The 27,924-nt window shown below is 39.8% G+C and overlaps 2 protein-coding genes across 3 annotated transcripts; one reads left to right on the top strand and one right to left on the bottom strand.

The window, feature by feature from the left end:
• The first annotated feature begins 11,138 nt into the window (after positions 1-11,138).
• prlhr2a (prolactin releasing hormone receptor 2a) lies at positions 11,139-13,304 on the top strand. Its single transcript, XM_068703948.1, has 2 exons — positions 11,139-11,602; positions 12,668-13,304. The coding sequence occupies exons 1-2, from the start codon at positions 11,142-11,144 to the stop codon at positions 13,302-13,304; spliced, it is 1,098 nt and encodes a 365-aa protein (XP_068560049.1). The 5' UTR covers positions 11,139-11,141.
• Positions 13,305-14,417: 1,113 nt separating this feature from the next.
• rab11fip1a (RAB11 family interacting protein 1 (class I) a) lies at positions 14,418-27,558 on the bottom strand. 2 transcript variants are annotated; one of them, XM_068703674.1, is made up of 6 exons: positions 26,853-27,558; positions 21,327-21,763; positions 20,365-21,199; positions 17,161-18,819; positions 16,738-16,840; positions 14,418-16,289 (listed from the first exon to the last, which is right to left on the bottom strand). In XM_068703674.1, exons 1-6 carry the CDS (start codon positions 27,200-27,202, stop codon positions 16,086-16,088), a joined length of 3,588 nt encoding a protein of 1,195 aa, XP_068559775.1. In that variant the 5' UTR covers positions 27,203-27,558; the 3' UTR covers positions 14,418-16,085. The 2 variants fall into 2 exon arrangements, with proteins under 2 accessions (XP_068559775.1, XP_068559776.1); XM_068703675.1 differs by lacking the exon at positions 17,161-18,819.
• Between the last annotated feature and the right edge of the window lie 366 nt (positions 27,559-27,924).

Below are 27,924 nucleotides of genomic sequence, written 5' to 3'. Positions count from 1 at the left end.
TAATGGTATCAATCGTCTAACTGAACTCTTGGCAAGAACGTGACTTTGTGTATTTCCCATAATGTCAAACTATTCATTTACGTATGTAGTGGACATGTCATCTATATGTTAATGTCATGAATGGGTGTGAGTCATTTTATATTAAACTGACATCAGTGAGTTGTTCTACAGTTTTAATTTTGTAAAATCAATGAAGATATATCATGTTTGTGTGGCTATATACTGTACTCCGTTCATCTGTAGAAGACCACCAGACCACTCACCAGTGAGATCTATTTAATATAAGTTGAATTAAGAGCTTACCAGTGCCCATGGGACACCTTTAGAGGGAAAGGCCTTATTCAAACAGCATATATTGGTTACTGCCTTTAAATAACAGGATTAAATAAGGATCCTATATCAACCCATGCGTTCACAGCAGATCTCAGCTGCTTTTATAATTTAACTGTGTTGAAGGCCATCCATTACACTGTGTTTTTAATGGACTCAGAAGCTCATTCAGTGAGTGACTAAGGATGCCTCAGTGTTCTACTGAACAACTCAGGTGTTTTGTTCCAGCAGCAGTCCGAATTTTTAGATGTTTTTTGATTTAGCATCTTTCTGATGTTGTTTTATGGTGTTATTTATTAGTTGTAATGTGTTTTCTGTCTGTTGTGCACTGTGAAACGATGTCTATTGTTGTCTCTATGAGTCGATTTGGTGGCAAATGAGTTTCCCCACGGGGGATTAATAAAGCTTTCTAATCTAATGTTGCTGAGTAGACAACCGTAACCTGAACAATGTCACAAACATTTGCGCTTCTTGTATAAACATATGATTATATCCAAATATCAAAAGTTAGGGCTAGGCAATATCAATATTGTATTGATATAATGATTTGAAACTAGATATTGTCTTAGATTTTGAATATCGTAATAAGTGTTGTATTTTCTTGGTTTTGAAGGCTGAATTACAGTAATAGATGTAATTTACTGAATTTACCGGACTGTTCTCGCTGTTCTATTATTTGCCATTACTGATCATGATGCTGATGATGTGTAAATAATTTGTGAAAGCCCCAATGGTCAACCCAACAATACTATTGAAATACCGATATCAAAGTCAAAGATATTGTGATTTATGACTTTCTCAATTTTGCCCAGCCCTATTCCCAGGTCAGTATGACATATGTTTATTAATTATTGCCTCATATAACAAATTTCTTCTCGAGAAATGAGGTTCGAGACTCAGTGAAGGACTGCAGTATCAATACCGTAATATCTGACTGCCAAAGAGGCAGAATGGTCAAATTAGAGAAACGAGAAGCCAAAAGATTTTTTTTAAATAATTTATTTCAAAAAAATAATGTACTTGATGCTGCAGGTTTAAGAGGTCGGGTGCTTCCCACAGAGCAACCTTTATTCTGAAAAGAGTTGTATTTGATTTGGACTTCTTGGGGTTTATCCTGCCAAACAATGTTTTTAGTAACATTTCCTTTCAACTGAGAAGCATTTTCAAATGATGTGTAAAGCAAATGACTGCTCATCTGGAAACATCAATGAGTAATTCCCTCCTCTACCATGCAGGTCTATGTGGACACAATTTTTTTGAAAACATACTGCTTTTATATAACTAACTTTATACCCTCTTTTCATTTGAGAGATATGCCACTATTGTACCGGATACTGCGTAGTTCTGAGAAACAGATTGCCACGAAGTATTTAATGGAGGCAGTGTGCTCGCTCTTTTTATTTCAGTGACCCTGGGTAAACAACGAGGATAATCAACATCCACCATCATACAGAGTCTGAGCCATTAGATGCTGTTTGGAGCCCTTTGATTTGCATCCGAGTGTGAATGTCGACAATGTTGCAGATACTCGCTCACAGTTTTCAAGTTTGTGATTAGTTGTTTACATGCATCCTAATATTCCACATACTGTTATCCCTGCATACATGAATAAACGGGTTTGCCTAAATACAAATATTACCAAGAAAACTGGAATTACCCGGTCTACAAAAATCTAAAGTAATGGGAGAAAGGTGTTGCTTGCCTTCCAGTTAATATCAGCATTACCCATAAATCATATTCATATAACAAACAAGACTGGGTCACTACTGAATTGAGTATCCTAGAAATATGTTCATACCTTTAACACTGTGGATTTATACATTTTATCAGAAATAAACTTGAAATGCTTTTCTTAAACACTGGTTAGACAACAGTACCCACGATTTGGACATGACATTTTATAGTACCACTTTCTAATAAGTTTTAGTTCAGACTGAAACTGACATTCCCATCAGCCTCGACTGTACGTTCTGAAAAGCAGTATGTCCTTGACATACTAGGAGAAAATAACATAACACTGTTCCCTGTCATCTACTTCTGGTGTTAACCCAGACTCTGACCCAATCCCAATGTCCCCCCCTAAAGTCTCAAACCCTGAACCCTCAAGGACTTACTGACGTCACCTGGTAAGTGGTTGAGTGTGAGAGACTGTGAGGGCTTGAAATGGTGTAAATATGAGACAGCACTTTATACATACCACGCTACCATGAAAACGACAAAAAATATGATGTATTATTGTTGGTATTTATTTTATACTTTGTACTCTCCGATTTGAACGTCTTCCAGGCTCTTTCCTCACAAGATGAGAGGTAATTTCATATAATTTACTCGTCTTTGTCAAAACAGCTTCAATGACAAAATCAAATATTTGATGAATAAATAAACAAATATTCTCTGATTTCATGTTTTTTTTTGTTCTATCTTTAATCCTTAATGTTTCTGAGTTAAATTAGTCTGTCTTATTAAAATTGAATAAGACAGACTGAGCACACATGAGCTGTCCTCTTTGTTTACCTTTTTTTTACGTCTCCATGATTCCACTGGTTACCCCGTGTTTAACGTCACATTGCAATGATTTGTGGTTAATTCCCTTAGGCAAAGTCTGCATTTAATGCTGACTTATGGAAAGGGTTCATAAAGGGCTCAAAATGTCTGCCAGAGAGCCCTCAAACACACGACGATTTGACAGTGGGACAGCCCTAAACCTTCACGGACTTTGCGGGAGCGCGCCTCAAAGTCTGTGAGTCCGTGAGGGTGGAGATTGGGATTGGTCCTCTGAAGGAGTAATCACATGCCATGATAGCAGTCTAAATGATTATAAAAACAGTTAACTTTGTCTTGTGTGAGCAGATCTCTAGATTGTCACAGCAAGATGACAATCGAGGCAGTAAATTAAGGACACATGGGTCCACTCAGTGGACACACAGCAGCCTTTTGTTACCACATGAGTAAATGATTTAAAGTGTGTTAATCTGCTGGCCTAGGCCTATAATTTAGTGCACTTGGACACAGAAAAGGATGTGCTGATTGACGGTGATCAATGATTAGCCATACTGACTCATACTGAGTAAACAAATGCTATTGACTTCAAACTAAAATAATCTATATTACTTATTTATTGTCAAATTATTCCCTGGACACAATAATGTTCAAGTGGATTAACAATAATACAGGAATTACTTGAACCGTATAATCCTAATTAAACAGTAATTATGAATAGTGCATGTTATTTGACTAACCTCTAAAATACAATTGACAGGACATGATCATATTCAAGAAAGATGTTTCCATAGTAGCCATTTCACATAGTGAGACCATTTTTTTTTTTTTAAATGACCTGTTTGTAACCCCTAACCTTATTATAACAGTCTCATGAAACTTTACAACCACATACCAGAGACCGAGGGCATTCTGAGGATTAATATATTGATGTATACTGATAATAAGCCGGTTTCTGAGGAATTTACAGAAAAGATGCGTTTGTCATCCGATTGCCAAAAAAATGCAATTCTTTCAAAAATCTCCAAATATCAAATGTTTTTTAACATTTTTAGCATTTGTGTCTTAATTTGGTATTTTGAAGGGATTTCTGAGTACTTTTATTACTTTTGGGGTCGTCAAAAATTGTTGACTTTTGCACCAAATCTGTTTAACAAAAAGTATCAACTCAAAATTGCTGTAACAACTTTTGATACATAAATGAGCACGGGAATGGCATCATTTACTTACATCATCATGTATACCACTTCTATGTGGCATATACTTCTGACCTGCTATCTCCTCCTAAAGATCCCTTGCCCACCTCTAAAATGTGGGTCTCTGGAGCCTAATTAAGGTTGAGCTTCCAATTCTTCTGTGATATATATCTGTATCTGCATCTGTAAAATTGGTTTATTTTCAAAGCGGTCTAATTGTATTGATCTAGCTGCTTAGTCAGAAGTCAGAAGGGCACTGGTTGATTTATATGATGGTGAACTTTAGCAAGTTCTCTGAAATGTTTTAACAGTGTTGCACTAAAGCACTTAACAGGCTGCCGCTGATTGCATGCCATCCATTTTTAATTCAGGTGTGACCTGACCTGCAAGAGCTTCAATACATAACCCAGTAAACCCACACGTTTTGCAGTAATTTGACAGAATACCGTTAGGTGTCTATCTATGGAGACCTTATTTGGATGCTGTCAATCACATCTTGCATAAAGCAGTAACCAGAGGTGAAAAGGGTTCACTCTAAAAACTAATACAATGATGTGCATGATTTATATATACCTCATGAATTGAGTAAATGTTAGTAAAAAATATAAAGTAGATCTTAATACCTGCATACCATGACATATAAAACTCAGCAGCTATAATTTGAATCCTAAGTAAATGCAAAAGTAACCCTAAGTCAAAACCAGATAAAAAACGAGTTGACATAATTGAAATGCTCGGTAGATGCAACTAAAAACAAGACCATAATTTAACAAAACAAATGTACTACATTTACTCAATGCTTTAAACTACATATAATTAACACTATTACATTTACTTATTTAACTGTATTAACCATTTACTCCTAGAGTAGAATATTGTCCTGAAGTTAAATACTGTTTATTAAAATGCATCTTAAAAGTACTTTAAAATTATAATAAAACAAAATATCTTGCATTAAATGTAAACTTATACACAAGTGGGAACAACTTCAGCAACAAGACCCCTTCTGTCCATACCAGCTGACTGGCACTCTGTCTCTGCATATAACTGATTATTAAATACATGAATATACAACCGCCCTCCTCTGTGTAGTCTCGCAAGAAACAAAACTCAGACAATTAAACAAAAATGATTGACAATCATAAGAGCCATGCATGGACCCCACGGCGGGCGCCTGCAATCAACAGTAGCATAAACATAACGAGCGCAGACATGGACATGTAAACAATATAAACTCCACAGCGGCTGCAGCCAAACACACACACAACACACACAATGATACAGCAAAGGAGAGACTGCTGTTTTTACACCAGTTGCTAGGCAACGAAGTGGTTGTTGACGTTCCCATCAAGAGAGCAACGTGTTGTTGTACTCACCTGTCTGAAGGGCGAAGTGAAGTCCTCCGCGATCTGCCCCAGTGACCTCAGCCGATTCATTCGCCCTCTCTGATCCCAATGTGCTTCTCAAATTCAAAACATTTTTAAACAGAATAAAGACCGACCGTCACAACCGTCTCGAGCAGTAGTAGAGAGCACTCAAACGCCATGCGCAAGCTAGCATTTAGCATGTTAGCCAGCCCCTACTGAAGGCCTGCAGGTGCACGAACATCATGGGTGTGTCACTTAGTGTGCTCGTGAACGTAAACATTTATAAGAAGGTAACATTTCCGGAGTGCAGGGTGTCTCTCTGGAGCTCTGCCAATTTGTTGACATTACCTTCATCAGAGGTTTTACCAGAGCAGAAGGGTTAGGGTTATTATTTTTGACTTGAAAAGGTATGACTAAATGACTTCAGTTGGACTTGTTTTAACAATGACATGTTTGCACCCAATGACGGCACCAGATGAAATTTAGGGGATCATCAGAGTTTTTACAATTCAACCTGTTGAGACTATGAATGTCAAATTTCATGGCAATAAATCCAATAGTTGTGGATACATTTTGCTCAGAACCACAAATGTTGACCTACTGAATTTGAACCTGTGAAGAAAGCTCATAAACAGCTATAATTGTTGAGAGGGCTGAATTCCCGTGCCAAGTTCTTGTCAACTTTTACAGAGAAGCAATAGAAAGTATGCTGACTGGAAACATTACAAACTGGCATGGGATATGTACAGCCCAGGACATGAGGGCTCTACAGCGGGTGATTAAAACCACAAAAAACATTATTGGTACCCATATCTACTGAGCATCGGTGATATTGGTGAAGGAGAAAAAAAGAAAAAACCTGTAACTTGCTGGTGATGCAAAAGCAAAGGTTTTGGGATCACTGTAAACCATGAATTGAATATACAGAATGTACAACATTGTGTCAATCTGTGTAGGTATTTCACTGGATAAAATAAACATATTGAAAGCTTTGACCTGCTCATGGGCATCATGAACATTTATTACAGTTTTCATTTCCTTCTACATTAGAGTAAAAGTAAGGGGATCACCAACGTCAGTAAAGACTTCAGTCCCAACCAACTGATGACAAGAACAAAAAGAAGCTACATGTTAGATGAGGACAGTCAGATGCCTGGCGCTACACACCAGCACTGTGTGTTCACCATAATAGCATGATGAAATGATATGACTATGGGAGTTAAGTCAGATTTAGAGAACATACCACAGGATAGATTCACATACATTTTTATCCCCCATACACAGGCTGTGAGGGTTGAATTATTTATGCCAATGTAAAGCTGTAAGCACAGTAGGAACACACCATGGTGACTCATCAGATTGTCCTCCTCTTTATTTCTCAGGGATTGAAGTTTTGTTTTCTCACACTGTGTGTTTGACCTTTGAGAAAAGCTCCCTCTGAACACTGTCTCTGAGGAGCTCACAACATTCTGTGGTACATTCTTGTTTAATTGCCTGTTTAATTGCTTTTTCGATTGTTCACAAGTTCTTCAGGTTTAACATTTTTTTGTCTACGCGCTTCAGATAAGAGAGATTGAGGACCATATGGAAAACAGCATCAATACTCCCAAAATTTTAGAAAGCAAAGTTACACAAAAGGCCAATCTGACGTATTGTACAGTGGTTTTGAAGTTGTGGATTTTATCTTTGTTTTTTGTTTTTTCATTCATAGATTTTGAACTGACATCTTGTGTGAATTCTGTCAGTCAGTAGCGCGTTGTCTTCTCTTTGTATGACACAGCTGCTGATCATATCTGGTCGAATGTTGTTGTAAACTTAAATGCAGTGGTGCACAGTACTAAGTACACTCACTCGAGTGCAGTGCTGATACTGTATGTACAATTTTGAGGTACTTTGTGTTGTGAATATTTTCTGCTACTTTATACCTCTACACCACTACAAATTGCAGACAAACATTGTACTTTTTACTCAACTACTTGTATCTGAGTTACTAGTTACTTTGCAGATTCAGATCATTAATACAAAATATAATCAACTAATAAATCGTGATGTATTATTATAAGATAACATAAGACTTTACTGATCCCCAGGATGGGGGTTAAAAAGCTTCTCATCAGTATATAAAGTAATCAAAATTACCAGCTGCAACATTGAAGTTATGAACACATTAATGCATAACAATTAAAATCTTATAATGTTGTAGATACTATTCTAAAATGGGCTGTTCTGCATTCTTATACATTAGGTACTTTGAGTATATTTTGATGCTAATACGTTTGTAGCCAAATTCTGAATGCAGGACGTTTACTTGTAACAGAGTATTTCTACATTGTAGTATTCTTTTACTTAAGTAAAAGATCTGAGCACTTCTTTCACCACTGCTTAAATGGTGTGCAAAAACACACCTTTTTTTCACTCAACATTCTGCTAGTTAGCTCAGACTCTAGAGAAATTAGGCCTCTAATGTCAAACAGGAGGACTGCAGCTGCACAGCATGTACAGTCTGAGCTTGAGAACATGCAATATGAGAGAAATCTGGAAACACTTTACACAGCCAGAGAGACGGAAACAACCACAATGATGTAGTCTGCTGTGTGCTATTGTTAGATGTTTTGTCACAGTTACATAAATGAATGAATGAAGAAAAACATGCTTGTTCATGTACCGTAGCATATACAAGATGTCGACCTGAATGAAATCACAGTAAACCCCTTCGAAAAATCCTAGAAATATCTGACAGATGTCAGAGCCTGTCATGAGCTGGAAATGTTACTTCACGATTTCACTACGCTGAAGCTCACCTTAAAAATTCAAGGAGAGCATGAATAGTCTTTTTTCAACAATAATAGAGTATGTACCTGCAAATTTCTTTGTAGTTATCTTCATCTTCCATTTTTTCCTTTTTTTTTTTGCTTGAGAAGAAATTCCTTTCATGCCATTAATATCCTATCCTCTCCCAAGTTTCTAAAAGAGGACCTTGGTTTGGAGGGACAGAAGATGAATAGTTTCCAAATAAATCATTTGACATTTCCAATTTTTTTTACACAACATTTTTTGACTCAAAAGACGCATTTTATTCACAAAGTTGAGTGTGAACTGTCATTCATTTGTGGTTGTTGTGTTACATTTTCATTTGCTTCGTGTTTTTACTTCTTCCGAAAAGCTCAAGAAAAAGTGGTGGCTTTTCTTAACAGATCCTGCTGACAGGGCACTGAGCTATATGATTGGCTGCATGCCGGAGAAAGAGTGAGGAGAGTTAAACTCTGATTACAACAAATCTCTTGTATCTTTAAATGAATGTGGCGAAGGCACAGACACACTGAGTACAACTTCCACTGTGAATGTCACATCAGGCTCTTCTCTAACAGGCCTGGTCATCTGGCTTCACACAAGGCTATTGATTCACAATCATGCCAGCATATAGCCGGGATGGTTTTGTCTCTACCCTGATTAGGAGAAACTGAGAGTCAGTTTGCACAAATGAAACACCATGCCTACAGAGCTGCAGCTCTGATTGTCCTCCTCACAAAGGCCACTCAACATTCAGACATCACCTTACCTCCTTATCAGTCTGCCCCTCAGCCCCTTTTACAAATATTTGAGACCGGTGAAAGATGATAGTTCAAACATTAGAGCCACTGTGGAAGTGAGCTCAGATAGCACTGTGACCTTTTGGGCATGCATAAGGGTGCTTGTCATGAGAATCTCTAATAATTGACATTAGTATGTTCATGGTTCCTCTGTATTTCTCAAAATAATAATCATAATAATGTTTATCAGCTGGTCATTGTGCACTATTTCATAGCAGTCCCTAGTGAAGAATATATAGTGAGACCATAGAGAAATAAAATACAGAAATTAAAAATGTAAAAACCTATATAAAACTATATAACCTATATAAATAGCTTTTGTTTGTGTCACTGTACTGAGGTGTATCGTAGATGTGTTTCCGTTGATTCTATGCAGCCTAAATATCTTCCACGGAGACACGTGCGTCAAAAGCTCCTTCAGTCATCAGAGCTGTCAGTCTGATTTAAAGGCAGATATAAAAGAGAGCCATACCCGTCACCCACCTGTTGATCGCCAGGCAACACGCGATTAACGCTTAAAACATTGACACATAAGTAATTGCAATTCAAATCAATACTGATACATGAGAGGTTCCGGCTTCAGTGCTGCTCAGAAACCCATGTGAGTTGGTGTGAGAAGCGCGCATATCTGCCAGAGGCGCACAGAGGCTCCGCGCTTTATCTCTCCAGCAATCATATTCTGCATCTGAAAACTGAGAACCAACACACGGTAGGTGTGCTACTTTTTTTACTCCAATTCCAAACTCGAAATGTGTATGTTATCTAGCCTACATTTAGCCTAACTAAAAGTCAGTGCTGCAAATATTTGAGTGTAAAAGAGAAAGATGGAGATGAAGCAAACAAATGCGTCAATTCTGTATAATTTCATTTTAAAACGCTTTTCTTATTCGAGTATGCTTGAGTTTAGATGATTGGTATTTTTTATTGGTGAATATTTGTAATGCCTCGATGGTTGTTTTTTTGATATCACTATTTATCCTGCTTGGAAGAAGGGATACGCCTATACGGTGATGTTGAAACCAATTCATAATATAAATATATATGTTTTTTTCCATGTGTAATATAGCCTTTTGTTTTCAGAATCATTATATTATTTGAATGACGAGTGTGTGAATCAAATGTAACAGTTTCCTCTGTCTGACTACTTATGCTGTATACGTGCATTGTATAGTTTATTGTATCTGTAATCGCGTTAGTTGTGCTGCTGATCCCCCTGTATGTGCGACGCTATAATGTGAAAGTGATTTCAGACTTCAATTATTGTGGCGTCAAATCAGACGGAGCATATATAGAGACAATAGTTTTGAGATAACATAAGAAATAGCTACAACAACCTATTTACAAAACTGCACATGTGATCCTGAGTCGGTTGTTACAGATTCAACAGTCTAACAACAAAACACAATGTTTTTATACGGTATTACTTATTCACTCGATCTTAATGGTAAATTCAAAATGCAACAAGTCTTTGCAAAGTGTGCCACCGCGGAGTGAATTCATGATCCCTCTGCTCAACCTTTATGCACTAATCTTGTATTTTCTCATGCAGTCATGTTGCCACAACATGTCATATGTCTCCAGCTGAGCTAAATATCATTGCATTGAATCGATGTAAATTGTAGACAATACAATTTGTGCTGTGCACATACACCCTGCACATGGGCTATGTAGAGTGCATAGATAATAGCCCATGGCATAGCAGGTCTGAGTCATGGAGGACAATTTGCTTTGATATTCATTGTTTCTGTTTAAGTTCTGAAAATCTGATGAAATAACTAAAAGGACCTGTCTCACAGTGAAAGACAATGTCTACAGCAATAACCTCATTTAAGATGTCAAACTTATCATTTAGTTTGCCAAGAGAGACTGAACAGTACAGTGATATTCCCTTTGGAGCTATACAGGACTGGAAATTGTGTCATCACAAAGACAAGAATTATGAGCAGCCAGAAGAATTTGTTCACTAAACAGTAGATCTTATCAGCATTCAAAATGGACATCTGTATAAACGTGTCTATGCAGTACAATTTATGTTCATCAGTCATTCAGTTTATTCTTGGGCTTGGCAGTGATGTTTCACTGCATGTGGTTGAATACCTGCACTGTATGTGATTGTATTCATGATTTCACCCCTCCAAGGTTGACATTAGCCCATTGGGATGGAGGGCACAGGCAGCGGCTGGGTAGCTGAGCTCACCCCCCCATGCATGATGCATGAGGTGAATGGCAATGACACCAGTCAGGTTTTTGAAGTGGCGCTGCAGAACGGCTCCTCCAAGCGCAGCCCCCAATTTGTGGGTGTAGAGCTGTTGCAGTCCTTCAAGCTGCTCATCATTCCCTGCTACACCCTGGTGGTTCTGGTGGGCGTCTTTGGCAACTACCTGCTCCTCTATGTCATATGCCGCACCCGTAAGATGCACAACGTCACCAACTTTTTTATTGGGAACCTGGCCTTCTCTGACATGCTGATGTGTGCCACATGTGTCCCCTTCACACTGGCGTATGCCTTCAACCCACACGGCTGGGTGTTTGGCCGCTACATGTGCTACCTGGTGTACCTCATCCAGCCTGTGACGGTCTACGTATCAGTCTTCACTCTCACTGCTATTGGTGTGGACAGGTAAGAACTGTGGACAAACTTTAAAAACATCCCCCTGGGATTTTTCAGTTTGAGGCATTTATTCATATGTTGTCTCAATGTTTTTCTATTTTTTCCCTTTATTATCTGTATTCACTTTATATGTTGGACTGGAGAGAAGGTACATTGAGAAATTGACAATAAAGCTGACTTTGACTTTGATTCATACCTACTGTATAGCCACCCTGTTATGATCTACATATAAATGAAGCAATAATAGGTTACACAATTACTGAATACGAGTGTCATTATCTCTTTTTGCACAAAATTGCAGAGGCAGATCAAATACGAAAGAACCTGGATGGAGTGGATTTTTATGCCAGCTCTGAAAATAATTTAGCTTACATACTCAGAGTTTGTAGGACAATTTTTTTTTTTCCTAAGTCTTCCTGGAATTATCTAATGTAAGTTGTGAACTGTATTGTAAATATGTCAATAATCGTCAAGAGCTTTTATGTAAGCTATTTGGAGGCCATAGCACTGGAGTGTCTCAGCTTGGTCAATGGGTGCATTCTCATTTATCTCTTTGTAAAGAGAAAAACTAAACTACAGATCCTCCACAGCTCTATACCGATATTGTGTAATAACCTTTTTCTTTGAGTTTTTCCATCTATAAATCCGTCTGGCTGAAGGAAGGATGGAGGATGATCTATCAGACTATTATTTTCTCCATTTGTCAGTGCTCTACGAGTCTGTGCTCTTTACACTAAGTTGTGTGCCAGAACCCCAAATCCTGCTTTGTCTGTTCACCATGGATACAGGGGAAGAGCTGAATTGGATTTTAATTTTATGAAACCTTTGTGGAGATGATTTATATAATTTGTTTGTTTGACACTGTCAATTTGGAATTTACTACCTTTCTGTGGATGTTTTTAAAGCTGTCTTATCTGTTGTGCTAACCAACACAGCAAACAATTTGTTTGTTGGAAAGTGATGACTTGTGAATGCTGTTCTTCTTTACTTAACTCATGTTTGGCATCTAAGGATGACCTAATCTTACTCTGGTAAAAACAAATGTAGGCCAATCGCTACTCTGTTTCTTTATAGATACTATGCCACAGTTCATCCTTTGAAAAAGCGCATCTCAGTCTTGGCGTGTACCTACCTTCTGTCTGGGATCTGGCTGCTGTCCTGCGGTCTGGTGGCTCCAGCTGTGGCTCACACATACCATGTAGAGTTTAAGAATGAGGGCTTCACCATCTGCGAGGAGTTCTGGATGGGCCAGGAGAGGGAGCGGCTGGCCTACGCGTACAGCACTCTCTTCATCACATACGTCCTGCCTCTCTCGGCGCTCTGCATCTCGTACCTGTGCATCTCTGTCACACTGCGGAACTGTGTCGTTCCCGGCCACCACACCCAGAGCCAGGCAGAGGCTCAGCGCATGCGCAAACGCAAGACCTTCCGGCTGGTGAGCCTGGTGGTGGCAGCATTTGGTGTCTGCTGGATGCCAATCAGTGTGTTCAATGTGCTGCGTGACATTGACATTGACCTGATTGATAAGCGGTACTTTCTGCTCATTCAGCTGCTCTGTCACCTGTGTGCAATGAGCTCCTCCTGCTGTAATCCTTTCCTCTACGCCTGGCTACATGACCGCTTCCGCGCTGAGCTCCGCAAAATATTTACATGCCGCCGTCGCATTGGAATCTCGGGCAATAACGGTGCCACCGCCAGCGTGGTTTTGTGAAGCTCCTGTGGTTTGGGCTGCTGTTGGTTAATCCTTGCTTCTTTGGACAGAAAAAGTACTCCACCAATTTAGCACTGCCCTCATATAACATTGTCGGACTCACAATGGACCGTTTGAAAAAAAAGGATCATGATCAATGAAGCAGAATCAGATATCTACTTTTTTAACTCGCATTGTTCTTGTGAAAACCTGGCACCTACATTACCCACAATGCAGCTCAACCACAGTTAGGTTGGAGTTTCGGGTGTGTAACTTGTTACGACTAATGTTGCCTTCAACCGCCAGCCTCAAGCAGAGATTAAGAGCAGGCTACAGAGGTCTGGTAAAATAACTTCTTTCTATATCCACACTCTTACATTCATTTCATTTTCAAACTTGTAGTCTTCATTGCCAACCAACGTTGACTCAAGTGACAAGACCGGTAAACATGCATTGATGTGTAAAATCGGTGGAGTTTCCCTTTAAGACTGTGTTTGTACTGATACAATACATTGAGTAGCCTCCCATTTGTAAATTATTAGTTCAATTTATCTATTTTTGAAATGTCTTTTTTCACATGATCATTTTTTGCATTGGACCATACATTTTTTTTTTTTTTTAATTAACTTGAAGGATGAAGCTGGTAAAATTCTCTATATTGTTATTGTCAAGGGATATCATTAAAAGACCTAAACCAACAGAATGCTTATCTGTCTTTTAATACTTTCTTTGATTTAAATACACACAGTGCTTGTAGAATCAGTTCATTGCTTTTTCTTTTTCTTCATGGGAATATAATGTATTTAATATCCATAAATACATAGTACTGTAGTTGTATTTCCACTATTCTGTCCTAATTCATTTTCTTTTTATTGTAAGTTTATAAAAAAAGTTTGATTGGCAACATTTGATTATTATTCTCGTTGGTGTGGGACTATATTACATATTATGTGAGAGCTACTAGTATGTTTATGTGATATATAATAGGACAACTGCAGTTGTCGATGCAATATGTATCTGTTTGAGTGCTTATTAGATGACAATTATGTTTATTAATATTTAAATTACATATGTAGGTTATATTTCTTTACAACTGTTCATACAATAATTGTAAGTAATCACAGATACAAAGAATGTGGTGAAATATTTAGTGTCTTTATTTAAAATAAAACCACATTTTGCTCAGCGTCACTTCCTTCAAAGGTTTTACATGGACTGTAGCATTATCGTCACGTCAACAGACATCCGGCTGTACATTCTGCATGTTCTTTGAGCTCTCACTCCAGTACAAGAAGAGCGGTAGCCAACAACTGTCCATCCGGCAAATCACACACAACTCACACAACGTTTTGAAGGCACAGGTCTGTACATTCTCAAGATTAATATTGCTATAGTTGCTGCAAAAAGATAAAATAATATCGTCATATAAAAGGCATAGATGTTCATTTATTAGTGTAGTTCAAATACAAAGACAAGGCTGGTTGGTTATTACTGATACTGAGTCGATTACTGTCTCTCTGATTATTTATTTTTGTTTATCTTTATATTTGGTTTTCACTTAACAAATACAGCACAAAGACCACAGTGATCAAAATCTCACATTATTATTAGAAGAGTTTGATTCTGCGCTATTACTTGCATAATATTTGAAACAATGTACACAGGCTTCATAACAGTCACATGAAAGAAAAAACAATATACCTGCTGCCGTGCAATTCAATCTACGCAGAATACATAGCAGCTGCTTGCTTTTATTTATTGCTGGTTTTCTAAAGAACACCTCTTTGAAGCAAAAATAGGCACAATATGTTTGTAAGGACTGGAAGACCAGCTGACATTCGCCTGTGGTGAGTTAAACGGTGCAGGAATGTTTTTAAATGAATGGATAAAAAAAATATATGCAAGTCAAAAGGTTCAACAAAGAAAACACAAAATAAGATTTCAGTGGTAAAAGTCAACGTGCTCTTGTTATACAAACAAACTTAATCTTGAATTTGGATGGTTGTTTAAGGTTATGTATATCATCATTCATTGCACAGAAATAACTTACACAAAGCCCAGTGTAAAGAGTTAAAAAGGCCAGATAATAATCTTTGAAAAAAACATCATTAGTGTATCAAATAAAGCTCCACCCAAGTTTTATCAAGTATGGTATATATTAGTAAAAATGTTGATTTTCATGTAACAATTACTTTTAAAGCAAATTCCAGTACCATAGTGTGAAAACAAATACATTCATTTGCTCATATAAAGACGTTTTACTTGCTTGTTATTAAAGATGCACCGATACCGATGCTGATATCAGATATCGGTCCGATACTGACTCAGCTGGATCTGGTATCTGTGACAATGGGCTGCTATCTGGTACCATTCTTTTAATAAATAAAATAAACTACATTTATATCCATGTGTTCATTTGTTCCATTTTGTAACAAATGCATAAAGTTAGGAAAGCAATGTTTAAGTCAAGCCTGATTGAATGATCCGCGTCACTTCCTCCCTGTGAGGCATAGAGCTTATTCATTTAACACTGGTATCCGATCGGTGCTCGCTATCGGCCGACACCCAAAGCCCAGGTATCGGTACTGAAAAAGTTGGATCTGTGCATCCCAACTAGTTATGAAGTGTTATTCAAATTTCCATCATTCTCAAACTAATTTGACTCTGAAACTAAGAAAGTGCATAATGCTCCACGACCCTCATTGAGATTGCATCTCTCGGCACACAGCGACAACAGTACAAACGCACAACAAACATAACTGTGTCCTGAAGCGGGACTCTGTTCTGCCAGCAGCCATTAGCTTACTCTGGTTTGTCAGAGTTAAGAGATTGCAGGATGCCGGGCTGCTCGTCTATGACGCGTACCAGCAGGTTGTCGATGTACTCCTCGAGCTCCTCAATCTTAGATTCCTTCTTGGACAGGTCGGCTTGCTGCCTCACCACCATTGTGATCAACTCTTCCTGTGTCAGCTGAGTGAAAGGACCACCATCCACCGCATTTGCCACCTGAAGGGAATGAGGAACAGTGAATTCAGTACAAGCATCGATTTAATACATATTGAACTGTTAAGGGATGTATTTGTTATCCTAGTTGCACTATAAAACATATTTAACTTTTGACAAAACTAATTCACATCACATGGTCAAAGTTTTTGCCGCAGCATGTTGGAGAGGAATTAACCTTCCAGGTCAATATTAACAATATTTTCATAAAATATTTCAGATGAGAAAAAAACTTTGAAGCTGCCTGTTGTTAATGAAGTTAATATTTTAAATTTGTGGATCATTTCCAAGTACTAACTCAAAAAAGGTTGGCTCGTAGATGCGAGTAATGCAGATTAGGTTACATAGTGAAAAAAGTTGATGTATTGTGTTCCTCCTGTGAGGCGCTATGTCAACAAATCGGTTGATTTTTTTTGGTCCCAGTTTGTCATGAATGTCAACAAAACAGTACCTGAGCCTTCCGCGGTGTGCTCTCACGGACCTTTATCTCTTTCACAGCAGTGGTGCTGATTGGATGCTGGCTCTCTGAGCTCATGGGCTTCACAGGATGAGGCCTGTAAAGAAAGCACATCAATTATTGTAACGCCCTCAAAAGAATTACTGCAAGTAAGTACAATATACACAGAAACATCAGGAAAAAAAACTATTTCATTTTCCACATCATTCCATTCTGATCCGTGTGCAATATTCAGAAATAAACTAAAAATGAATGAAATGCCTCGAAACCACAAGCTTTCAAAATAGTCTCACCTAAGGCCAATCCCAACACCTTATCTGCTTCCCCATACAACAGCAGAAAGCCAGATGCCATATACACAGTCTATATAAAACAGTCCACAAATGCATTCTTTGTAAATTGCCTGTTCAATCTCACCTGCGTGGAGTTAAGGCTAGCCCACCTTCATTGCTATTCTGAGTACTGACAGGCTGAACATCAGAGGGTGAGACCCACGCCCGCAAAGGTGCCTTTTCCCCAGACAAACCTCCTGCCGGAGATGCTGGTTCCACTTCCTCTATAACTACATTGAAGGGTTCCGAGGAAGTCAACGTAGAGCCAAAGGATTCAGCTCCAAATTGATCTTCGCTTCCATAAAATTCACTTTGTGTTCTCCCAACAGCTGGAGACTTCGGTGTGATAGACCCATCCCTGACACCTCTTGCGGAGAGAACTTGATTAGCTGTGGTTATGGTCAGTTCTTCTTTATATACAGGCTCTTGTTGAGACTTGGAAGTCTTATTATCCAAGTGAGTTGTGGACGGAAGACTTTGTTTTTGTCTCGGTGAATTCTTTCTTTGGAAAACCGGACTGACCTGATTTGAATCTTCATCTTTTTTCATGTACTCGCTGTGTTTGTTTGAATCGCTGCCATTAAAATCAGCAAATAAATCTGTCTGTTTCTCTTGACTAAAAATGTTATCAAGATCGCCCGGGGTCATTCCCCGATCTTCAACTTTCTGCTCTCTTTGTACACTGCCGGTAGAAAAGGGATCTACTTCCTGGTTCGGCTTCAGCTGTGCCCATGGGTCTTTGGAGAGGAGCTCAGTACTGGGGAATGGGTCAAACTCTGCCTGCCTGCCTCTTGTGACGATGCTGCTCATGCCTGAACTAGATTTAGTTTGGATGTTACTGTTCATGTGTTTGTCCGAGACCACTGGTGTCACAGCAAAGTCTTCTTGCTGTACTGGCTCTTTACCACTAGCCCTCTGTCTGGGTTTGGCTGTGGGTGCCTGTTTATTCACAGTGACTGGCACTTCTCTGTCACCATCTTGTGTTGTTGTTTCCATGTGGCTAGCTGATCTGGGTTCTTGTGTTGCAGGAGGTGGACGTAACGCCCTCCTTGCTCCATCCCTGGACATTTCTGAGACTCTTTCTCTGCTTGTGTTTACAGGTTTAGGGGGAGCTGGGGCTGCTGCTTTTTTTGATGACGTGGGTTTGGTCGGCTGAGATTGTGTTTGGTAATGCCTCATAGCAGGACTCTCCTGTGGGACTGAAAACCCAGCGCTGGGTTGATTCTCCTCTGGGCCGTCCACACTCATCTCTGCAAAGTCCATGTGTTTCTGATTGACCTCAGCGATTATATGGTCCCATCGGGTGTGCCCTTGCACTCCGTGTCGCTTGTGAGGAAATAGGGTGTCATAATCGGGAAGTGGTACAGACATTTTTCTGCCTGGCTGTGGTTCATCTTTCTCTACATATGCAGGGTTCGTGATCTCTCTGACAGGACCAGTATTTCCTCCATTTTGGGCCCCATGTGTTGTGTACAAGCGTGGCACGGGGGCTCTTCTTTTCTTGTCCGCCATGAGTGAAGATCGCACAAATCCTGTGGACAAATCCTCTATGCTTCCACGGGGGGAACCAGGCGGGCTTTGACTTATGTTCGGTGGAGCCAGGGATGAGTGGAGACGGGAGAAAGTATCGGGGGAGTCAGATGGGACACTAGAGAGGGTGGATTCAGAGGTGGCTGGGGAAGGACACAGCTGACTGGGGACTGTTTGGCAGTCAGCGGGCTCAGACTCCAGAGATTGAGTATATCTGCCAAGGAGTGAAAACAAGGCCTACAGGTCAGTGTGACCATCACAATAACTAAAGTCATATCCACCAATGTACAACCCATCACCAATTTGACAAGCAAAACTATTAAATTCCCATCTACAACCACACATAATTTATCTGTTAGACAGTTCAATATTTAGTCTTAACTACTTTCCTAAACGCTGCCATTAATTATGACAAAATTGTTCATAAAATGGTCCACTTTTCAATCTTAGTGGCCAACCTACAGACAGAACTTCTGATAGTCGCATGTCTTTTCGTTCCGGTTTCTGAATTTTTTTTTGACTGTCCAATATGAAAAGACTACAATGTAACATTTCTGCTTCAAGAGGATTCCACTAAGATTATACTAGGTATTCCAACATGGCATCAAAATGTAACAAAACATCACAAATAAATAACACAAGCAACTTTAAATGCCCCAAGGCTATCTGCCATCTAACGAACATTTTTGAAAACAAGGACTACTGCTGCATCAATGACAATAGAAAGAACACGCCCCTTACCATCATGACTCAAGAATAAAAGATCCAGTCCAAAAAACAACTATAAAGAAAATCTAATTTCCAATCACCGTAGACGTCGACAAGAAAAGTAACACTGACGCACACAAGTCACTCCTTATGAGCTCTGGGAAGTATACAACCTGTTCCACAAAAACCTGACAAGCACAAGCCACACCCAGATTCTCATCTGCACTGAGGCCAAACTGGTCAAACTGGTCCATCAACCGTTGGACGGAATTCAGAGTTTTGGTCATTCAAGACAGCCGCAAGGTTGAGTCTACATAGACAACCCGGAAACTTGTGGAATTCCCAAGTTTAAGTGTTGACAGAGATGGTGCAAGGTGAACATCTGACACAAGTGTGTTGGTTTTCTTCAATAGCATTTCTAATTGACATGCGTCTTTTACTTGAGCATGGATAACAAAGACGAGAAAAAACATTATTGACCTGTATACACATGCTGCTTTTGTTTTGTAATGGTCGTGACAGAGAATACATTGGAACAGTGTAGTTCCTGAATTTTATTATCTTCTGCATCGATCGCCAGGTGATGTGGTGGTTCATTGTTAGCTTTTATCTTTCTCTTTTTAAACTGATTCTGCTGCTGAATCAGTTCGACATCTTGGATATATCCTTCAAACACATATTGTGGACCCTTCTGTCTGCTTCTCTCTTTTTCATTTTTCAAGAAATTCGATCAAATTTATTCAGGGAGTGCAGTTGGTGACAGTGCAGACTCTATGGTAGCTGAGAGCTTGATGGAGTAGCAGCAGGGGGCGGGGTGTGGCAAAGGGACTGTTAGTGTTTTTTTAGTTGCATAAAATGCACATACCAACAAAAGGACAATAGCATGTGCAGTTGCACTTGCAGTCCTATTGATGGTGGGATTCAAATTCCAGTCACACAAGTCTAAGAATAATGTCCCTACAAGCAACCAACAGCAACCCCAGTGTCATAACACTGACATAACAGTTACATGTATTACATTAGTGCAGAGTAACTTCAGGAGAAGGCCTACCTGGGTTTGACTGCAGACACTTTAGCAGTACGGTTGAGGAAGCCCATGGCAGAGGGGGTTTGTGGCTTGCTGCTGGATTTCTGATGATCAGCTGGTGTTTCATTGCCAATATCAATGTCCTCAAACGTGCTGGAGGAGGGCTGGGAGATCGGTTTATCAGGATCTCCTGAATTGCTGCTAGGAGCTGTTGTGGGTAGCTCCTCTTTTTTCTCCTCCTTCTTTCTGATCATTCCAAACAGAGACGACAGCCTGTCGCTCATGGAGGCCTCCTCCTGTTGTTTCAGCTCCTCGGATCTGCGTCGCTCCTCCTCCTCCTCCTCCTCTCTCTGTTTCTTCCTCTTCGCCTCATCTTCAAGGAAGCGTCTCTTCCTGTCCTGTTCCTCCTGGTGTCTGCGCTCCTCTTCCTCCTGCAGCCTCTTGGCCTCTACCCTGTACTTCTCCTCTTCCTCCAGCCTCTTGGCCTCTGCCGTGTGCCTCTCCTCTGCCTGCCTTCTCTCCTCCTCCTCCGGATGGCGCTGTTGCTCCAGTATTGCTCTATCCGTAGACTCATGCTTGTGGGAGGGAACAGGCACACTAATAAAGGAATCTACAGAGACTTCTCTGGTGTGTTTGCGGACATCCTCTACAGATCCTTGGCCTGAGCTGTTCAGACTGAGAGTCGATCCACTGTGGGGATCCGTCTCCTCTGCGTACACATGGCTGCCGTTGATGCACAGGTTGTTCAGGTCACTGTTGCTCTGCTTGGAGCGACCCAGCAGGGAGAAAGGACCCAGAGAGTGCTTGCTGTCAGAGCTGCCTGTTCGCTTGTGTCCCAGGAATTTGAATTTCTTTTTAACTGTGAGAGGAGAGACAAGGAAGCATGTTTACATTGTTGACATGCAAAACACCATTATCTAACTTGCACTGCGCTGCAGAGGGAAAACAGAAATGTCAACATACAGAGTATAGAAAGGTTAGGTTACCATCAGGAGAGTCCACATTAAGGCCAGATGAGCGGCTGCCACTGAGAGAGGAATTCTTCTCTGGAAGAGTCCCCAGCGTCGACATGGACTGTGAGATGTTACGCTGCAAGTTTGATTTGGGCGCAAAGAGGGTTTTGAGTTTCGATTTCTTTTTCACTCCTTGGGACTGATTGAGTGACTGTGCGTCGGCCTCTCCCTCGCTGTCTGTGAAGCCCTTACTGACAGAGGGAACGATAGCTGAAGCAGAGTCAGAGAAGCCATCCTTTTTCTTCCCACGGACTTTGTCCTTCAGCTTGGAGATGCGGGAGCGCGGTTTGTCCTGCATAGAAAGGTCCAACATGCTAGCTGACATGTTGTTTCTCATGAATTGGATATCTAGCAGCACCTCGCCTCGCACCTTGTCCTGTTTTCCACTCTTGTCCACCAGCTTGAACCAACTGCAAAGGACAGAAAGAAGGAATCAGATGTTAAAGATGGAGTTTTTGCAAGAACATTGGGATTTCCGGAGAACAAATGACAAGCTTTTTACATTTTAACGTATTAAGATAAATAGTTCATGGTTCTATAAACTGTATGAAACGAGTCGATTTGTACAGGAACTAGTTGAAATAATATTCCAGTTGCAAATGAAACAGCGTTAAAGAACGGTTTCTGATGCAGGTTTCCGCTATGTAAAATGAAACTTATAATTAATAGTTTTATTTATTTATCAAGCAGAAATAAAAAACAGTCACTTTTTTCTGGATCTCAACTGTGATGATTTACTCCTTTATTTTGAGCTTTTTGTATTTTTTTGACAGTATATAGCAACAATATTGAAGCATTTCCATCTTTTATGCTGTATTAGTTAATTTATAGGCCATGTAAAATATCCATTAGTGTTTATATTTTATTACTCCTATTACCCTTTAAAAGATGTTACCTTCTACTATTATTAAACTATTATTACCATTCAAAGTTATATTCTAATAGACTACTACCTTATTTTGCTCTAGAAATAAAGCACAACTAGCCAACAAGATCACTTTGAAGCCATGAGCACCACTTGCTCTCGGCTCCTATGGTCACAGACATTTGCATGTAGCCACAGAAATACAGTGCACCTCTACAAAGTTGAATACATTTGGTAAACTGGCCAGCAGGGCTCCATAATACAGCTGCAGAGACCTGAATGAGAAACAGGATAATAGCATACATTTGCCCCATAAAGTAAACATGAGAAAATGGATTATTTGGTTGAAAATAATAAAAACTACAGTTTTGAAGCCAGGGTTTGAAAGCCTGATATAATAGAATGTATGATTTTATACTGCAATAGCCACAGGATCCAAAAATTGAGGTTTCAGTGGGGACATTTGTGTCCTGAAGGAGCCGAGTTTATTATAGACTTATATTAGGAGCTAAGGTTGAACTTCCAGAATTAGAAAAAAAACTAAAAGCTAATAATATCCCTAGTGAGGCACATGGGTTAAAAAAATGAACACAAAAACAACATACTGCAAATCATTTACTGGTTCTTAATAGCTAGGACATCAAATGCTTCAAATGTGTGTCTCTTTAGACCAGAGACAGATAGGTGTCATTAACGTGTGTACAGCTCGTTCCAGTTCCTGTTGGGAGCAACATGCCAACCACAGATAAAGCCTGACAATCACAGCTTTGTCCGGGGTCACCCCTCATGTGCTCTTTGTTGCACACAATCAGCACTTATTGATGGCGAGGGAAAGGTAGGAGTGTTCTGGAGAACTCGTTTAGTGTCATTACACACTGACACTTCATGCTTGTACAATGGAAGCCTTGCCCTTGCTATTATTAAATGTACTAATAGTGGAGCAGAAGTGCCCATTATAGCAAGCCTTTCCATTTTATACTCGGCTCCACAGCAGAACCCACCAACTCAGTCACTTACAGTTTGTTTTTTTTCACAATTTTTTCACAATTCAATTAGTAAAGTAATACAAAACTGTACATTAATATACATATTTGTACAGGATAGCTTCAAAAGTAGAAACACAATTGAGACAATCAACCCCGTCTTCTGCATTTGGCCATAAGTTCTGATCCACATCACCCCTCTTGTTCATGGGCGATCCATCCCTGACAATCTTCTGCAGACATGTCCAGACATCCATCATTCACTCATCGTATCATTAGGCTGCTGGTCATAAACCTACCACCTCCATGAGGTTGAGGAATGCAGAGTATGGACTGTAAACCACTTTGTGACTAAAAAGAATGATGAAGCATCACATCGTCCCATACGATTTACAGCTCTGGATTCTGCCTCACTTGCCCCCCCGTCCTCTTTCATAGAGGTAATCATGGAATTAAAATAAATGACCCAATTAGGAGTTCATGCATTTTCACTTTGTGTGTCTTAGATGTAACAGAATGCACCAAATCACAGTCTAATAACTTGTGTTGTGTTGACTGAGTGAAGAGAATTATAATAGTGTGATTTCCTCTTTGATCATTTGGTAGAATATGATGTAGGCCCTTCTAACGTTCTATCTAACCTTGTGTGAGATAACTTGAGGTACAGCGAACATAACCGTCACTGAATTGTAATACAAAACACTGTGTGGCATTAACCAGACAGCTATGTGAAGTGCATGTGGCGTTTACTGCTGCAGCATTCGTTTTAGTGTCATGCACTGTGTCAGACATCCAGGCAGAATCTTCAGCCAGGAAACAAGCATGGGAGTGAACCAACATTCCTCAAACACTTTCAAACATGCAGGGAGGTGCTACGCAGTACGTAATGTATTGAAAGTCACACTGAGCCTAATTCAAACATTTCTCATTTCCCACCCTAGACCAAGCATGCCAAGTCAAACAATCGCTAACTAGGTCTAACCACAAGGACAGAGAGATTACACTTCCTCAGGCCAATCAAGAGGCTATTCTTGTCTTGTCGACGTCTATTACATCAGGGAAGGGAACATAGCTGGCAGTATGGAGACAATGAATTATTAAAGTTATTAACAGACGACCAGGGTGGCCATGCTCTGTTGTTTGCATAGAAATACAGGGCCGTACCCGATGCACGTTCTCACCAGTCCTGCTGGACAGGTTCCTCAGTTAATTGTCAAGGGCACTTCTCTTTACATGTCTAATGATTAACACAAGAGACTGTATTTAAACCAGAGTGGAGTCAGTCTATGAAGTAAAGAGGTGTCAATACTGTAAAATATAGATTCCCCCAAAATATCTGTTTAACACTCACTGACACCTCACACTAACATTTAATTACATTTCAAAGGTTTTCAAGGATCGGGTAATAACATCAAATCTTAAAACTCATCTATAGACTAAAGTATAAGATCATATAGTTTCAATTCTATGAAGGTGATTCTCATGTTTGGTGGATGGGAGATATTTTTAGTTCCACTGCTCTGTTCTTTGTTTACAAAACAAATATTGTGGCTGATGTGTCTGAACAGAAATAATAACCTGAACCTTCTGCAAAAACTGTCCAATATGTAACTCAACAGACACATACATTGGTTGAAGGATAATTAATCTACTTAATAAAATGTATTACATTTTTTTTGTCTCCAAACTGTAAGAATTTGTTGCTTTTTGTTAAGTAATTGTAAACTGAATATATTTGGGTTTTGGACCATGGGTTAGACGAAATAAGTGATTTGAAGATGTCCACTTGGGTTTAAGGAAATTGTGACTGAAATTTTATAGACCAAACAAATGAGTGATCAAGAAAATAAGCCCTTGATTGATCAATATTATAATTAATAGTCAGCTGCAGCCATAAAACATTATCTGTGACTGGTAACACTTTATGAAAATAATCTCTTTGTTATAAAATGCACTCAAAGCAAACTCAAAGCAAGCGTAAATCGCTTCACACCAAACCTGAATGTCTAAATGTCTGATCATCTGTGACAATAAATGACTCCTTCTCTCACACAAGCTCAAATATACCCGCACTGTTTAACCTATTTTCTTCTCGAATACACTGTATTATGTTTAGAGGCAGCGGCAAAGCTCCCTTTCAGCTGGATAACAAAGTCCTCGATGTCACACCCTTTGTCAGCAGGACAGTAATCTAACACCACATGCTTCAAGGCGAAGACAGCCACATCCAATACCCTGCATATTGAATCTTAAAGGAGACAGAGGGACTGAGCCAAGCAGGCAGACTGAAGGAGTTCAGACATGGACAGGACAGCTCATGGAATGATCTTTGCCATTAAAGTGTCTGAAACTTACTGAGCAAACACAAGATAACGTTTCAGATATGACTGTACAATAACCAAGTGAATGACGTCACACTAGTATCAAAGCTGACCGAAGTAGAGCGATAACTGGGAACTAACAGCCTCACTCAGTCTTCACCAAAGGTCACATTTAGAACTCAAGAGTCCATATATTAAACCATCTCTATCTTTAAAAATACTCTTACATAAAAGGGTGCGTGTATCCAATTTAACACCAATTCAATGTTTGTTTTTGATTCCTGTCACACCCATGCTACGTCAAACCATGTGTCATCATGCGAAATATGTGGGTGTGAGCAGACGCATTTGTTAGTTGGTAAAGCTAGTAAACAGCCCCGAGGAATGTGCAAGATTAACAGCAGCAATGTGAGATGCCAGCAGGCAGCTACAAAGTTATGACGTAAAAGTGTCAGCCAAAGATTAAGGTTGATTCACCGGAGAGAAAAGTGCTGAGATTAGAATAATCTTGGACTGTTTACCCACAATCTCCAAAGTTTTCTGTTTTTCTTTTAAGACACTGATAACAGGAAGAAGGGAGAAGAGGTTCCATCACGTTGTTATCGTTTAAGGTTAATTGTGTTTTTCGTGACTGGTTTAAGTGTTCTGTATTTTAAGTAAAACAGTGTCATCAAAAGACTGCATCGTTAATTTGTGTCTCTACTTGTCCCTGAAGTTAGACCTGGCTTGATTAGAAGGACAAAATGTAAGGATGGATAGATAATTCACTGCTGCATTTCACAATTTATACATACGTGCAGTTAGATATTCCAACATTAACAACAAGATACATTTGCAAAATCATTCACAAGGTTTATCAAAAATTGTTTTGAGCGGTCCTGCTTCTTCCAAGTCTGCTTAGCAATAACCCCTCAGGAGCATAGAGTTAGTATGTTCAAATGAAGATCAATAAAAACCCAGGGATATGGTGGGGTCAGGGACCAACTTAATGTTTGTTTACCCACCTATTCAATTTCAAATTGAGACCCACACACTCAGACTGTTGACTACTTCCGTTCTGTAAAGTTTGCAGAGCCTTTCTGTGGTGATGCTGCACTGTAAACAAACTGGAACTAAGGTTGAAGCTGGATTTAGAGAAGAAAATAAAGGGGGAAACAACTCTTTGTTTGCCTGAACTAGTGGACACCTTTGTATAGATCATAACTACTACAAGTAATAAACAAAGGGAAAAACACACCTAATACGAAATGAGTTCTCAGCCTTTTGTGGAACAGTTTAAGGAACATGCTAGAGTTTGAAACAGGTTAGGCCCACAGCAGTAGTCACTTACTCTGTCTTTTTGCTGGGGTTGTTGTCATGCAGATCCAGTAAGTTCACCACAGCTTGACCCAAGAACTTGTCGAGCCCCACCTGAGCCCGGTGCATCGCTATGATGTACAGCGTGCAGCGCTCCCCGTTGCTCGGGTGGAAGAGCGGCAGGTCAAACGAAGCCTCTTCTTTCCACACCGGGTCGACACATTTCTCAGACACAGAGGTAGAAAACTTGTCTTTGGCCACCTGGATGATGGCGTAGGCGTCGTTGGTGCCATTTTTGCCCTTGGCACGCAGGTTCCGAGCCTGGTGCACCGTTACGTGGACACTCGTAGGGAACCACTGCTGGCTCTGGTCGGCCAGAGACATCTCCGAAAGCCTGTTAAGCTTTTACCAAAAGTTAATCCGAGTTGTCTTATTAAAGAGCTTACTACTGCGGGCTGTTGGCTAACCTGCTGCTGAACTCTTGTCTACCTTCTCCGTCCTCTGCAGCTGTAGGTTTAGGTTACCAGGCTTCGGTTCAGGAAGCTCAGGTTGATGTCATAATGCGTACCTCTTCGTAACGCTATATCTAAGACTCTAAAAAGTTGAGTTAACACTAAGTTGACCAACTTAACGCTAGCACCGACCAACCAGGGAAATTACTGCGGTGCGACTAATTTCTTTAAGAGGTTTTTCATGAAAACAGTTCCCTTATTTTGCCTCCGCAATGTAACAACATTTCACTTCCCTGATGTTAAGAGTTCCCGCCCATACTCTTCACTGTGCTGCCTGATTGGCTAATATTTCAGTCCGTCTTGTAACTCTGTCAGTGATTGGACGGCGGTGGAGGCGGTCGTTGAGACGTCGCTGACCCTTAAATAGGCCACTGATAAAAAAGAACAATAGAAGACTTTAACAGGACAACAAATTACACTGAACTGAGTTCAGTGATGCTAATTTAGCACTTAAAGAATAGAATATACATAAATTGATGGGGCTTCTTGAAAAATATGAATGAAGTAAAGCCAGATTTGAAAACTGTATCCTGTGTAGGAAATTAAATAACAATAGAAAATAAAAAAAACAGGCATATGGATATGCAAGTATAA

Source organism: Cebidichthys violaceus, unplaced genomic scaffold (assembly GCF_023349555.1).
Source record: "Cebidichthys violaceus isolate CVI_PGR_0920_01 unplaced genomic scaffold, fCebVio1.0.p SCAF_9, whole genome shotgun sequence".
Taxonomy (NCBI): Eukaryota; Metazoa; Chordata; class Actinopteri; order Perciformes; family Stichaeidae; genus Cebidichthys; species Cebidichthys violaceus.
This window is presented reverse-complemented; position numbering and strand designations above follow the sequence as displayed.

Excerpts from the sequence above, each read along its gene's own strand:
- prlhr2a (XM_068703948.1), top strand. The coding sequence starts at position 11,142 with ATGGAGGGCACAGGCAGCGGCTGGGTAGCTGAGCTCACCCCCCCATGC. Across the intron at positions 11,603-12,667 it reads ACTGCTATTGGTGTGGACAG|ATACTATGCCACAGTTCATC; the intron begins GTAAGAACTGTG and ends GTTTCTTTATAG.
- rab11fip1a (XM_068703674.1), bottom strand. The coding sequence starts at position 27,202 with ATGTCTCTGGCCGACCAGAGCCAGCAGTGGTTCCCTACGAGTGTCCAC. Across the intron at positions 21,764-26,852 it reads AACCCCAGCAAAAAGACAGA|TTGGTTCAAGCTGGTGGACA; the intron begins GTAAGTGACTAC and ends TGTCCTTTGCAG. Across the intron at positions 16,841-17,160 it reads CTAGCCTTAACTCCACGCAG|GCCTCATCCTGTGAAGCCCA; the intron begins GTGAGATTGAAC and ends CTTTCTTTACAG.